Source organism: Cyclopterus lumpus, chromosome 6 (genome assembly GCF_009769545.1).
Source record: "Cyclopterus lumpus isolate fCycLum1 chromosome 6, fCycLum1.pri, whole genome shotgun sequence".
Classification (NCBI taxonomy): Eukaryota; Metazoa; Chordata; class Actinopteri; order Perciformes; family Cyclopteridae; genus Cyclopterus; species Cyclopterus lumpus.
The window spans coordinates 11,435,331-11,450,590 of record NC_046971.1 but is presented as its reverse complement, the minus strand read 5'-3'; the positions used below and the strand labels follow the sequence as shown (position 1 = coordinate 11,450,590).

The 15,260-nt window shown below is 39.4% G+C and overlaps 2 protein-coding genes across 4 annotated transcripts; both read left to right on the top strand.

Annotated features, from left to right (window-relative positions):
• The first annotated feature begins 810 nt into the window (after positions 1-810).
• ice2 (interactor of little elongator complex ELL subunit 2) lies at positions 811-10,300 on the top strand. Of its 3 annotated transcripts, none has more exons than XM_034534106.1 (15): positions 811-944; positions 2,716-2,817; positions 2,924-3,263; positions 3,350-3,469; positions 3,545-3,679; positions 3,889-4,005; positions 4,315-4,474; positions 5,091-5,272; positions 5,370-6,165; positions 6,252-6,424; positions 6,532-6,661; positions 7,878-7,962; positions 8,144-8,194; positions 9,057-9,300; positions 9,903-10,300. In XM_034534106.1, the coding sequence occupies exons 1-15, from the start codon at positions 811-813 to the stop codon at positions 10,053-10,055; spliced, it is 2,922 nt and encodes a 973-aa protein (XP_034389997.1). In that variant the 3' UTR covers positions 10,056-10,300. The 3 variants fall into 3 exon arrangements, with proteins under 3 accessions (XP_034389997.1, XP_034389998.1, XP_034389999.1); XM_034534107.1 differs by having other exon boundaries at positions 824-944; positions 5,241-5,272; XM_034534108.1 differs by lacking the exon at positions 9,903-10,300 and adding an exon at positions 8,547-8,581 and having other exon boundaries at positions 824-944; positions 9,057-9,160.
• An 877-nt stretch (positions 10,301-11,177) lies between these two features.
• Positions 11,178-14,751, top strand: LOC117732005 (annexin A2-like). The gene is given in 13 exon segments (XM_034534604.1): positions 11,178-11,187; positions 11,321-11,391; positions 11,394-11,415; positions 12,194-12,288; positions 12,379-12,492; positions 12,632-12,722; positions 12,944-13,023; positions 13,107-13,166; positions 13,435-13,528; positions 13,666-13,761; positions 13,953-14,011; positions 14,239-14,361; positions 14,436-14,751. Coding segments are annotated over 13 exon segments (975 nt in total). The 3' UTR covers positions 14,496-14,751.
• Positions 14,752-15,260: the final 509 nt, after the last annotated feature.

Genomic DNA, 15,260 nt, shown 5'->3' with positions numbered 1-15,260 from the left:
CACTACTATATATATATATATATATATATATATATATATATATATATATATATATATATATATATATATACACATCCATGGGTTATTACATATTAAACCATATTACCAATATGATAACTTAATTGTGGTCATGACATTTAAAGTTGCATCATTATTTCTAATTACAGAAATATGAAAGTAATATTCCCTGCAAGGAACGTTAATGTTTCATCTTATTTTCCAATCTAACCTTGGACATTTTGAAAATGCAAAATTAACAGCAATATGAAACGTGTGGCAAATAATTCAGAATTGACGTACACCATTGCTTTAAACATTTGATGATTTCAAAGATGTCAGAATGTTATGGTTGGCCTAATGCAAAAGGAAAGCAAGATCAATAAGAGGTTTTGAGCCATCGGTGTACAGATGATACCCATGAGGCTATTATTTCTGAAGCTTTATATTTATTTGTTATATTATAACCATTATACAGTGGATGTACCCCATGGTAAATGCCTGAGCCAGGTGTCGATATGAGCATTAGGGTGGAAGTCTGTTTAGAAAGTGTCTGCACTGAAGCTGGAAATCACTTCAGATTTTACAGACACAAGAAAATGGCTGCAGCAAAACGTGATGCACAAGGGCCTACCATAAATAATTATTAATAATAATTAATAAATAGACATTAAGACACTGCGTCCTGCAGACCTAGATAGAGGACGGTTATTGTACACCTTAGTCAAGGTACAAAGAAGGAGGTTCGTGTTTAAATCATAAACATAGTATAGTCAGTGTCCGGAGGGGGCAGCATAGCATACAAAGCGCTTTATGTCAACATCATTTCACCAGACGAAGAATGTCGCCTGTCAAACGTTTGCTAACTGGCTAACTCATATATTTACAGTCAATGCTGTCATTCCTCAGGACCGCTTGTTAGTACTGACCATAATGGAGCTGGTATGGTGAGTAATAGTTTCACTGCCATATGCAGAATATCATAGTGGTACGTTTTGGGACGATTCAGGCAACCTACATTAACTTTGGGCTAATCTTAGCTAACAAGCTAGTTAGTGCCTCAGTGTTGTGGAGTGACTGACTGGCAACTAGTTACGAACCAAATGTTCACTAAATTACTTGGATTTTAAAAGACAGTGTGTTACTGTTTTGTAGTTTATTATTCGTTAACATGCTCCTATTGAAAACACGAGTATGTACCGGGGAATACCAAACGAGAGAGATGCACCATGCTAACCTTAGTTAGTCAAGCTATTTAATGTGATCGAAAGTCAACTTTCACAATAAAGTGAAAACAGGATGTTTATTACACCACTAATTTATAAACGTTATAGCATGAACTTTGGCATTTGTGTTCTTACTTCAGGACGCAAACGTGTTGTGATTTACATATTGTACGAATCGCAACAACGACGCAATTACTTTCATTTTAGCTTGTGTTTTGAAGGCGTAGTTAAACAGGAAGTGTTGTACATTCTAACGTTAACGTCATCTGACTTGATGCTGTGTAGCACGTGTGCTGGTAACTATTGTAACAAGTCGACTACTACTAGCTAATGTTGTGTGAGCCTAGTTTAGTTACTCTGTTATCACAACCTACGGTATGAAACATTTGAGAAATTACCCTATTTACTTTGAAAACACATTTACATTACATATTACGTTACTTATTTTGTCATATTCTACTTCCGGCGCCGCACTTGTGGCTGCCTTTTACAGTCAGGCTATACAACAAGCTGAGCTCCCAGTAGGCCACAAACACTTCGAACACTTAGGACTTCGCACTGAACAGCACTTTAGCCCACCCACTGGTGCAATACTAATACGTTTAAGTACTTTTTAATTTTGTTATTTATTTTATACACTTTATTCTATTTCTACTCCGTCTGTATATATAATATTATTCTTGTTTTTACTCTTTTATCTTATTTCTGTTATTATACTACTTGTTTTTTACTTATTACTGTGAGCAATGCTGCTGTAATCCTGTAATTTCCCCACTGAGGGACTAATAAAGGATTATCTTATCTTATATTTCATTTAGATAAACAATTGACATTTTAGCAAACAGTAAATATTGCTTCCTTCCCACAGTTGCTTGCTGGAGGTTCATCCAGTATAAAATATATGTGTGTACAGTATGATTTTAGCTATTTCTTTATATTTTGTGAGTCCTGTTCTGACATTCGTTCATTGCGACCCTGCATTTGTGTTTATTTGGTAAAGTAGTAAACATTAATAACCGATATAATTGTCACTTAGAGGAAACTAAATATATAGACCCACGTTGTAATATAATATTAGCTAACTACATAACACTTTTGGGTGATATTGTGTCTTGTGTAAAACGGAATGTTGATTCATTATTGATGCTATTTATTATTTAGTAATGGCTTCAATGTTTTACATTTTGAGATTGACTTTCTATAGATGATGACATGGTCGATATCTTCTCAGTTGGAGGCCTAATTAGTCTTCTAAGCAAGACGAGAAATAAATGGATGTTGTAACAGTTGTTGTTACAGTAAACCCTTGAAAATTAGTGCCTTCTGAAGATTAATTCCGTGAACAACTCATTGCTTTTACACAGACTAAATGTTCTGTCTTACATGCCAACAGAAGTCTGTCCCAGTATTAAAGCAGTGCAGAAGCTGTTGTGAATTGTTGGCTACAATGCAGGTCATTTTAATATAACATATTTTCTCTTTTTAATTTAAGGGAGGACCTTCCAGTCCCTGAAGCTCCTTTCTTTACCAAGGATGTATATGACAGATATTCACTTGCACCTAATATCAGAGAACTATGGGCCTTTCTTCAAAGGTATGCCAATGAAAAAACATATTAAGTAATACATCCGTTCAGTTGCATTTTTTTTCTGTGTAACTAGTGAGTATTTATCTTACATGTTGTTGTTTTTTCCCCAAAGTCCAGTAGAGTACAATAATCAGGGCTGTGGGTCCGCAAACACCTCCTGCTCTCCTTCCACAAAAGAAGCAGCGGCGTTTAAAGACAACAGTTGCATCAGAAAGGATGAGTCCTGTTGGGACAGCTGTGATAGTGATGATGCAGATAATGCTGCTGGAGGTACAGAAGAAAGTATGGATACTGAAAAATCAAGAGTAAAGCTCAAGCAGGTTGAGAATGAGACGGTTGCTGCTTATCCTGAACCCAGACTGCCCCTCCCCTGTACATCCAACCTCTCCAGCAAAGAACAGAAGACATATCTTGATATTTTGATGAATAATAAAATAAGAGATCCTCCACAGGTAACATCATTCTCTCCTTTAATGGTATTTTTAATCCTGTCCTTCCTTGTTGCATCCCCACTTTAACGTACGTGCTCTTATGTCAGAACTTGAAGGCACGTGTAAATAATGAAGTGATGCAGTTCATGAGGTACCTGCAAGATGTGGCCAAAATATGTGCGGACGACTACCACTTCATATCACAGGGAGCCATGCAATATTCAGAGGTACTGATACTTCAAAGATTGCACCAGATATATTTTCATATGTATTCAAACATTGAGCCCTAATTTGTTTTTCAGGAGTTCTTAAGGGTGTGTTTGGAGAACATGAATACATTTCCTGAGCTCTATCAGATCTATGAGATGACTAGTTTGACAGGCGGCACATTCAACCCAGGGCTGCAGCTGACCTTTGAGAAACAGCTGCTGATCATGGTAATCTACTTTTGAAGTGCTAAGTATCACACAAGAGATGTTCCTTTTTCAGATATGTAGGATAACCATTTCATGTATAAGTTGTTCATAAATGCCATTGTCCAGTTTTCTATTCAACTGTTACAACTTTAAGTGTTGAATTGCAGAATCAGTCTTTCTGTGTTGATTCACTTCCTCTATTTCCATATTTGTACCCTTTATTTCTCCAGGGCAATGTGGATATTACAGACCACAAGATAGTGCCTGCTGATGCACAGCTTGCATCGGATTATCAGAGTGTTTCATCAGAGAATCCTCCAGCTAAAAAAGCCAAGGACATGCACGCTGTAAGCAGTTGTTTCACTTTTTTAATTACTCCAATAAAGTAAGTCACAAAGACATTTTACTGCTAGAATGGGATTCATGACCGCAGGTCTATTGTTAAATCCATTTTAGCTCTTGCAGTTTTCACAAAAGACACCAGAGGGTGTTCATGTCTTGCTCAGCAAAACCAATGCTAATTGTGTTTCTGAAAGATGCCGGGACACACAGTGCTGTCAAAGTCAAGTTAATTGTAGACAGTCATGTAGTTGCCTGTGTTTAACTGATGGAGAAGATGTTCTGGTAGAGTGACCTCATCTTATTTTTCTCCACAGAAAATCAGCACTGATACTAATGCCAAGAGTCTGTCTGCCCATTATGAGCCTGAAGTGTGTCTGACTCGAGATGCCCTTGTAAGGCTGCTAGACAACCATGGCCCTGACTTTGGAGCGCATTGGGAACTGCCCGTTTGGGTCAACTTAAACCCAGAAAAAGGTACAGCATCATCATTCGTGTTATCGGGGGACGTTGGTTTTACTGTGGCCAATTAAGGCTTTGCTTCCAACGAGTGAAAATGATAAAAAGGACCAGGCATCTCCTTTTTATCTCCCTCCTCTTTGTGTTGCTGTTCACTTTCATTCATCAAATCATGGCAAAAATGCCAGAGAATAATGCAAATAGTAGCGTGTATACAGAGAACGTAGCACAAAACAGAAGCCTATATAAGGAGTTACATTTTATTATTTTTTGTATTGGATGACACAGTATACATTTCTTGTCTAAGTGATTTTTTAATTTTAAGAGCGGTGGCAAATTGGCTGTGTCATGTTTTTGACATGACATTTTAGAATATAAGGACCTTTACATGTATAACACAAGATTATTACATTCACTGTAAAAAAAAAAAACACGCTTCACATTGGCAGTACATATACTGATTTTGCAAGATAGTCATTTGATTCTACTTATGAGGGTTAAGACATATTTAGTCATGTTGGTGAAAGAATGCACCATAAAGAAATCTGAGATAAATCACAGCATGCGTTGACATTGAATGGCCTCATGATGGCACTGTTTCACATTTCCTTTGTTTCACACATCTTATGTACAGGCAGTAGTCAGAAGAAGACTGTGTACATAGACTCACCCCTTCTGCAGACTGAAATGACAGTGAGAGAGAGGTCGCATATCTTCCATGAGGAGAGTTTGAAGCTGTCCATCAAGAAAAATGGAAGTAAAAATGTGTTCCATTTATTGACAGAGCTTCCTGAGGATGACCAGCAATTCCCACCAGTATGTAGCCGCACAAATAGATTTCCTATACGTGGTATCATGTCTTTGGTCTTTTTTCACCTGAACAATGATTCTTTTATTTCTGTTTCTAAATCAGGAGCGCTCACAAAGAAACGTAGTGTCTTCTGGAAACAATGGTCTTGACTTTGAGATGGACCTCTCTGACCTGGAGACATTTGGAGAGGCCCCCATTAAACCCCCCAAGATACAGAATGGGCAAAATGCATGTGTTAAAAGTTTAAATGCTCCAGGTTCTTCGTCTTTAGCTAAGACAAAAAAGTCAAGTGAGCATCTTGTAAACACTGGCAGCAGTTCACAAGAAGAGATGAATACCTCATTGGCCGATGTGACTGGTCCCATAAAAGAGGAGACAACCATTACCCCAAAAACTGAACAAATGAGTTCGGACTCTGGTCAACAAAGTGATGAAAACCGTTCTTTTATAGGAGACTCGGATGAGGAGAAGCTGGTCATTGATGACTCTGAGTCTCCAGCTAACACACGGACCGCATCACGCACTGCAGACCCCCCGATAATCCCCTTCTCCGAGTCTGAAACTGTAAATCCGGACTCATTGTCCCCTCAAAAAGGTACAAAGCAGAGGCGACAATCTAAAAGAGCAAAGGTATCTGGCGACCAGCTGGGTGAGATCCTGCGCATGCAGACTGCCATGTTCAATTCCCCCGTTAAAGCAGCCAAAGGCTCCACCAAATCCCAGGAAACCACCTCACCCACCCGATGTATGGGACCCTCGGTTCACTCCCATCCAACGTCTCTGGTGAAGCCCTGTGTGTCCTCATATTTGGAGAGAAACCAGAACCAAGATGGAGAGACGTGCGCTGCTCCTCACGTATCTGCCCCAGTGGTCAACATCACCACTACAGAGCACAAAAGTTAGTTTCAAGTTGATTTTCATTGAGAGGATTTAAGTTGTGTTCATGTGCTTAATTCACATTGTACATCATTGCCTCCCACACAGAAATTCTGTCACAGGTCTTACAGGCTGGTGCGGAAGATGAACAAGACTACAAGGCTCCAGAGGAAGGCAGCCTGCTCTATAAGCTCTACAGTCTGCAAGAGTTGCTGCTCATGGTGCGCAGCTCTGTCTCACTGATGCATACTAGAAAAGTGGGCCAAAACAGCCCAAACCAGGTATACATGTTAGTTTATGCTCACCCTCCAGAATGTTATAGTGTCAATTCACATAGGTATGAAATGATGGAATGCAACAGCCTTATTTGTATTTTCTTCCCCAATAGTTTGTGCCAGTGCATGTCTTACCCAAGCTGGAGTACCAGTTGAATTATGGCGTTGAGTGTCTGAGCAGCAGTGAGGCTTGCCAGCTGTGGACTGAGACATTGCTCCACTCCAGCACTGTATCCTACATTGGTAAAACAAACAACAATTATTATCACGTTTACCTGCAATCATATTCTTTGTGAATTCAGTGGAAATTAAGACATAGATGTTACCAAATTGCTCTCAGTACCAGTGTAACGAAAAGTATGCCGTAGAGTCTTTAATTTTTCAACATAACTGCCAAAAGAAAATGGTCAAAGTAATATTTATGTGGATAAAAGAAAAGAGAGATCTCTTCGTTCTCCCTCAGAGGGTTCAGTAGAGTCCACACGGCACATCCTCCCACAAACCAATGGAATAGTCTTCAGATGACTCACCATCCTGCTGTGAGTGTGTAGTCAATAGGTTTACTTTGTTGCCATAACTACAGCCACACATGATTGTGGGGAATTACAAAGAACGTGGTGTGCAGAGCTCAGCTAAATGTTGTTTTGAACTTCAGTTAAATTCCCTTAATGCATATTATCTACTTACATGTACTGCTCAAGATTCAGGGAACGACTCTATCATTTTTCTGTACTAGGTTCATTGGTATTAATAGGTTCATTGATGTATTGTAGGTGTTGGCTGGGAATCGACATCATCTATCCTGCATCATAATTTATTGTAGAGCTCTAGTAAAAAGCTTTCTCTGAATTATACCCCTTTCCAGTCTTTTGGCATAGTTGACATACTAGGAAGGATCACTTATCAGCGTCACTGTCAGCACAAAAAGCTTATATCCTGGTTTCCTATATTCAGCTTCTCTATGAATGTGTTTGCCATAAAGTAGGTGTAACCCTCTATCAGGCATCTGAGGCCCTAGATTTTTTGAAAGAGGAAACAGTAATATTCCAGCTATGTCAAACAATATAGATGATTTCTTAACATACTTCATAATGCAATGGGCACAACTGATAAGACGTCCTTCTTTGCTAAGTGGTTCGTAGTTCATCATGTGGCATCCCCCAATGGTGTATTTATGGCTGTGGGGGCTGGCTCTAAAACAGTCTATAATTGAAGGAAGGCACCCTTGAAATAAGCAGACATTACATGCTGGAGTGGGAGGCATGAAAGGAGACGGGACCAACAAGCTTTTCTTACCACCCACTCAAGGTTGTAACAATGCAGGCAAATCAACACAGACTAATTACTTCGTAAGCACTTGAAATGGGATTGATGAGGAAGTGAAGCTTGTGATGTGCATGCTCATTAGATCGTATTCCTTTCTCCGTGCATCTCTCACCCTCCCGTTCTGTCTCTGTAGCTCACATCAATGCGCACACATCAAAAGTAGCTCTGCTGAGAAAGCTGCATGACGACTGGAAACAGAACATCTCTTGTGGCTTCAAGTGAGTGTCCTCACAACAGATGTGTGCGATTAATTTTTGAGTTAATCAATCCTTTTCATCAGGTAGCTATCATTGCCTTTGGTTTTGTCATTTAGAGTGTTTACATTTTAGATTACCACTAAAGTAGACAGACTGAAAGTAGAGGGACTAGAGCTTGGTGATATCTCTTTTCCATCCACAGGCCATCCAAGTCCCTGAATATACTGCACCACCTACTGAAAAAGCTAACTGGGTAAGTTGTTGAGACATGCTTTGTCTTGTTTTTAGTTTATTAGTGCTGATCCTTCATTTTCAATTTTCTTTTTTTATAATGCCTCTGCAATAACAAATTATTTTGGGTTCATCTGGACGTTCTGTCCTATTCTTATGAACGGCTGGAGGGAATTTCTTTAAATTAACATCCACTTGTACACAAGGATGCACTTTATTATATGCTGTTGCTCAAAGGTCACAATGACTTCACAAGAATTAAAATGCTAATAATGACAATTTAACACATGTTTAGAAGGATACAGTTATGAAGTGGTGATATTCTGGACAGACATGGATGAAAAACTGCTACTAACTGTAACTAACTGGCGCAGGCAGGAAGACAACCGCAGGGCAGTAATTCTCTCTTGTAAGTCTTTTTACAAAAACATAATTGTTTGCAGAAAGGATGTTTTTATTGTACCGTACATGACTGACTTTACAACTTTATAGTTTTTAATTATTTTGTCCTAATGGGAGCACACAACGTGTAAAAACTGCATTTAAAAAAAATGTAAATGAATGTGGTTTAATTAAATGTACAGTCCAACATTTGGAGGGGGTTGCATCTTTTTCTTAAACTCTATTGTTCAGTTGGGCAACGTCAGCGGATGAGTTGCCTCTGTCTTCATGCTCTGTTTAAGATGTCTGGGCAGCCTCGGGCTAAACACATGACAGTAGTTTGCTTTTTTACTCAAGGACACACAATACATGTGTCACCTTCTGCTTTCTTAAGATTCTTCACCTCCATACCAGTCATTTGGCCGGAAACTAAGAATGCTCCATGTTTCAGTGTGTGGGTTTTGACTTTAACACACTGACAAAGACTTAATTTGGTTTTGTAGGTTAGAGGAAGGACAGTACCTGATTGCGCACAAGGCAGGCGAACCCTTTGTGACCTTATTAAAAGAGGCTAATGGGAAAGGGAGTCGGGGGGCGTACAACCTGCAGCAGCTCCACAGCTCCGTCCCCCAGCCCCCAGCATCTGGCCTCGTGCCCTGGATACCTGTTGATCCAGCTGTGGTCCTGCCCTTCCACCAGAAACACGGCCGTGTGCCCTGCACCTTCCCTCCAAAACTCTCTATAAAGGTGTGTACTTGACTTGCGTTATCATAGCTATTAGATGACATAGTGGCAAAATATACAATAGCACTGGAGGTCATGACTGGACAAGTAATGGCAAGAGATGCTACATTGTTTGGACTAATAATAAGTGTTTATGGGTTAATGCCTGCAAAGACCACACCCACAAACAAAGGGTTTCTATAGGCGTAAAGATAAATAACGCAGTCTCTCTATAAGTCGTAGTGAGTGCAAAGCATTTGGCAGTTTCTGTAACAGACAGGTTGAACCAGCACACTACTGCATAGCTTTGCCATACATGCCTACAACTAAAAGTGGGGACAATAGGGAGCGCAGCAATGTCAACAACAGCTCTGCAGAGTCAGTGGTGGAGACTGATTGTATGGAATGTCACACAATGAATGTCTCAAAGATATTTACACGGTGTTAAACTTATCAAACAGCATCAGCAAACATTTCGCAATAAGTTTCCAACGGGGCATTTCGATTGTCAACACTTGCCACAGACCCTTGTACTTCTGAGAATGCAAAATAAACAAATAATTTGAGGGTAAGATGCTACTGAAATTTTAAATCTAAAATCCTTTTACCTTCCTTTATCCTAACAGACAGAACATTATGGGTCATCGCAGTCCAACAGCCATGGAGCTGAGCAGTCACAGAACAAATCGAATGCAGGAGTCAACAAGAAGAAAAAACAAAAGAAACGTGCCACCAGGCGTAACAAGTATATCAAAAAGCTAGTTCAAAAGTCCTTTTAAGTCCTATATTTTCATATAAGGGGAGTCTGATCAGGGGCTGGACCTGTACTGCTAAGGAAAGGAAAGGAAACAAGACCACTTAACTATATAATTTCATACTGGAAATACATTATGACCGTAAACATATATGTGAATGTTGAAGCACTTTGAGAGTATAGAAAATGTATATTTTGCTTTTGTTTGGAGACCTGTATATGTTGTTAATCATTATGTTTTGTGAAAACAATAAACCTTTTGTGCAAGTATCCATGTGTGTTAGTGTGTGTGTGTGTGTGTGTGTGTGTGGGGTGGGGGGGAAGGGAGGGTGAGAGGGTGGAGTCATGAGTGCATGAAAGGGGGGAGGTGAATAGGAAAACTATATCTGTCAGAAAAGTTGAACCTCCACACCCATAACATTCAAACATTGCCTGGACAAATCTGCATCATCTCAACGTTGACAACTTCGGTAAGTTCAGTGTAGTTTTAATGTGAATAAACTGAGATTTGTAACTGAGATAAAACACTGCATAGAGGTTTAAGGGAATTTCCTAACTTGCAGTCATGGAAAATGATTTCCACATGATTTCCATTCAGTTCGTGCAAACATGTTTTTTAGTTTTATTTTCTTGAGTTTTGGTGAATCCCTGCTTTCCAGTGTGAGCGCTCTACTTGTTTTCTTGCATGGGAATGTGCTCAGTTGTTTTACCAGACTTGAGTACATTAGCACTTTTTCCAGGGTGTGTCTCTGTGGGATTGCTGTTAAGGATGTGTCAGAGTGAACAAGAATTTCAAAGACCGAGGAGATCGTCAGTAGTAGTGTTGAACCATTTTACTTATGAATATGGCAAAGCATAAACTAAGGAATACCACTAACTTTATGAAATGTAAAAACCTCTCGCAGGGATTTCTTTTTTTTTTGTGACACGGTTCGACCAAAAGCAAGAACTTAAATTAATTCAGTTCCCCTGCCTCTGTGTAGAGGGACAATTCCTTTTTGGGCTCAAGTGATGATATCTTGAGACGACACAAACGCAGCCCATTGGATTGACGCTCAGACAAGTTGGTGATGGGATTACAATTGAGATCTGATTATAAGAGTGTGTCGTGTTGACAGTTTTTTGTCACCTTTTCCAGGACGTCACAATGGACTATGGTATCAGAATTCCTGGGACAGCTCTCTCTCAACATTGGGTAATCTCTTCTATTTAGTTTATGAAACTCGTATACCATACATTGCGTAAGATGGCATCATTTGATCTCACTCTGATTTTCTTTTGGATCCTCAGGCCATGAACCCAAATACCCCACTGTGGTACCGGCTGTGGACGTTGACCCTGACAGAGATGCTGCCAGAACTAGAGACCGGCTATCAAAACCAAAGGCAAGATGTAGTACTGTACACGTTGCTGAAAAGGAAAAAGCAGTGCATGCGTTCTGCTTCTCTCTCTCGGATGAGTAGCTGGTATTTGTGAGTCAGCATCCTGGCCTCAAATGTTTTTGACCATGCTGGGAACATTTCCAAGTCTGCCTCAGCGCCGGCAGAGCTGGGAAGCCATTGGCTACAGTCTGAAAGCTAACAGTCCACCATTTTGTTGTCATGAAGAATATGTTCTGTTCTTTACTAATGAGGTTTGAGGGGGGAGGATACCTCGTGACCACATCATGTGTTCAAGCAGGCAAGCTAGCTTTGCTGCCAGGCCCTCTTATACTTGTTTGTTATTCTTCAAAATACACTTTAACAATAACTAAAGATAAATCCACACATTACATGTTCAAAATATTCCAAACCTGTTATGTGGCATTTACCATTTTAGCCTAGAGAATATCTCAAAGCTCAGATCCTTACTGTAAAGTTGAATATAATTGTCCAATACTCCGCTAGCACAAGAAATTCATGAATTTTGTTTAAAGATCTCTGTGAATCTATATATATATATATATATATATATCATACATCAGCTCATAAAACCACTTCAGGGCTTTCCTAGCCATGACACAATGTCATTTAATGTCCATATTCGTCTTGGCTCTTCTTTTCGTTGGTAATCCATACAAAGTTATACTATGTTGTCGTTAAAAGTATTTGTGCAAATATACTTATTAGTTTGCTGGTATCTCTTTTTGTCTTACCTGATGTGTGTGTGTGTGTCTAACATTAGGAGTGGATGAACAGACCATCATTGACATCCTCACAAAGCGGACCTACTCACAAAGACGAGACATTGCTTTTTCGTATGAAAGGAGGGCAAAGAAGGTAGAGTAGGCCGTGAGAGACGACCCAAAATGCTACACAGCTAAACAAAACCGTAGCGCAGACATTCAGGTAACGTTGTTGTGTTTTTAGGACATGATCTCAGCCCTGAAGGCAGAGCTGTCAGGCTCTCTGGAAACGGTGATCCTTGGATTGATGAAGAGCACGGCCCAGTACGATGCCTCCTTGATCAGAGGCTCCATCAAGGTACAGGACACAGATTGGTACACTATTTCAGTGGATTGGATTTAAAGGTTGCACTGCCCTCTACTGGACAAATGACAGAACTTGTGTTTATCTTAAGGTTTCATGTATAAAAAGTAATAAAGGTGTCTGTCTATTTCAGGGTGCAGGAACAGATGAAGAGACGCTGATTGAGGTTTTGTGCTCACGCAGCAACAATGAGCTGGTGGAGATCAAGAAGGTCTACAAGGAGTGTACGTTCAAAACATCACAGGCTGGAAATGCATTGTAATATGTAATGCCTCACCCATAGATTGTTGAGCTTTTCATGCCCTATTAGGCTATTGTACAGCCTAGGTTCTCTTTCAAAGGTCTTGTCTTAAATGTTCTTGAACCAGAAAGTCAACAGCTATGTGATTACCTGAGTTAGACGGAGACAGCTACATGTGGAAATCAAAAACATTATTTCCCACAGTGTTCAAGAAAGACCTGGAGAAAGACGTGGCAGGTGACACCTCGGGGAACTTTGCTAAACTGCTCTTGGCTCTGGTGCAGGTGAGATTTGTCAGTGACCGTCTTTCTGATTAATACAACGCATAGTTTCAGCTGACCTGAGTTTGTGTCTGATTTCTCTGCAGACCAAGAGAGCAGAACCGTCCTCGATGGTAGACTATGAAAAGATTGATGAAGATGCCAGAGTAAGTTGCCCATTTTCACTTTGTCTGTAGACAAACATCCATTTCAATACGCAGTATCTCATGCAAAACGTGACTTCTTGCATTTCACCAATGACTAAGTCACTGAAAGGTTCAAATTAGTTTGGACACTAATAATAATTTACCACAAATTTGAGCAATTTGAGCTCATTCAAAAACAATACTTCATTTTGGTTCCTTGATATTTAACCAGACTTCTCCTCCACAAAGTGTAAGGTAGCTGTGTTGATATTTCATTGATTCCGCTCAGGCACTCTATGAAGCTGGGGTGAAGATAAAAGGAACTGATGTGCCGACCTGGATCTCCATTATGTCTGAAAGAAGCGTACCCCACCTGCAAAAGGGTAAGATTGCATGTTTTGGTTAGGTAGCATTGTTACATAATCAGGTAGTCATTGTTTAAATGTTTTATTCTTCTTAAAAATTTGAAAAATACCCATTAACAATCAGTAACTTGCTTTCCCTCCCCTCTGCTTGTCAGTGTTTCAAAGGTACAAGAGTTACAGCCCCTATGACATGCAGGAGAGCATTATGAAGGAAGTTAAAGGAGACTTGCAACGGTCCTTCCTAGTGCTAGGTACACATATCTTTTATCAATAATTCCTATTATTAATACATTAGAGCCTGTTATAAATTGCTGAAGTAAATATTCACCATGTATTATTAGGTATTTTTACATAAATCACTTCTAAATCTACAAAAGAAAATCATCTCTCAAATGCAAGATGTGTTATTGTGGATATTTATTCAGTTTTCCTTTTGTTCCAGTTCAGTGCTTTGAAAACAAACAGCTGTACTTTGCCAACCGACTGAATGAAGCCATGAAGGTAGTTACAGCGCTGTTCTGTTTCTTGTTGAAATGTGGCTATTTTGAGGGCCAGACTTTTTTTTCTCTCTCTCTTTTAGAACAAATGTAAGAAGAAAGTGCAATTTTGCTGCAGGAACACAGAATCCAAAGTTGGCAGAAGTTATCTTACAACAGCGTTGCATCAGCGGCTGTAGTTAAGTAAGGCGTGTACAACTTGTAAGTGCTGACTTGTGCTTGTCTGCTCAGAGTAAAGGCGCCAAAGAGAAGATGGTGACCAGAATTATTGTGTCGCGCTGCGAGGTGGACCTGAAAAAGATCTGCTCTGAATACAAGACCAACTTGGGAGAGTCTTTGCAGAAGACTATTATGGTGAGTGAATTGTTCAGCCTGCCCCTGAGCCTTCTTTTGTCATGCAGCCTCTCTAACCTGCTCTGTTTCTACAGGAACACACCAAGGGAGACTACCAGAAGGTGCTGCTCGGCCTGTGCGGACCAGAGGAGTGAACATGAATCATCCGTATCAAAAGGGCCTCACTTTCCACCTCTGGAAAGGTGTAATGGAAAGGTTGACTTATGAATATCACACTTGGAACAAACTCTGTGGCAAAATCCCATCCTTTTTTTTTATTCACACATTTAAATGCCACATTGAATACAATTTAAATGCAATTCTTGATACATGAAGTCTGTATCATCTGTATTTGTAAAGCTTACATTTGTTATACCAAACAGCAATAAAGTTGCTTTGTATTGTACCTTACTGTCTTTGCCGTCTTGTTCTGATATTGTTGTATGTTGATAACATAGATAACCTTTAGAGGGCGCTATAGTAGCATTAAAAGAAATCGGACAGCTCCAGCTCCTGTGTCTCAGGCCTCATGGTATCTGATACCTAATGCAGAGAACTTGAATTTTTTTTTTATAATCAAATATTTGATCTCAAAGTACATTTTTTTACATAGTAAATGAAGTGTAAATACATGAAACAGCTATACAAAGAACATATATTTTATTTGCGCAAGGCGTAAACATATTACTATTTTTTGCAGTTTGCCTATTTTTAAAACCGTACATGAAATTAGGTTATTTAAATTAAAACTGCACAGACTTGAAGATGTATTATTTTGAGTCCTGTATGATCCATATAGCATCTTTTAATACAAAGAAATAAGGTTCAAATCTTCCACTATGAGGTTCCATCAAGATGATTTAATCATTAGTGTGTTTTTCTGTGTTTGTTTGGTGCTAATATTTTAATTAAAAATGTTA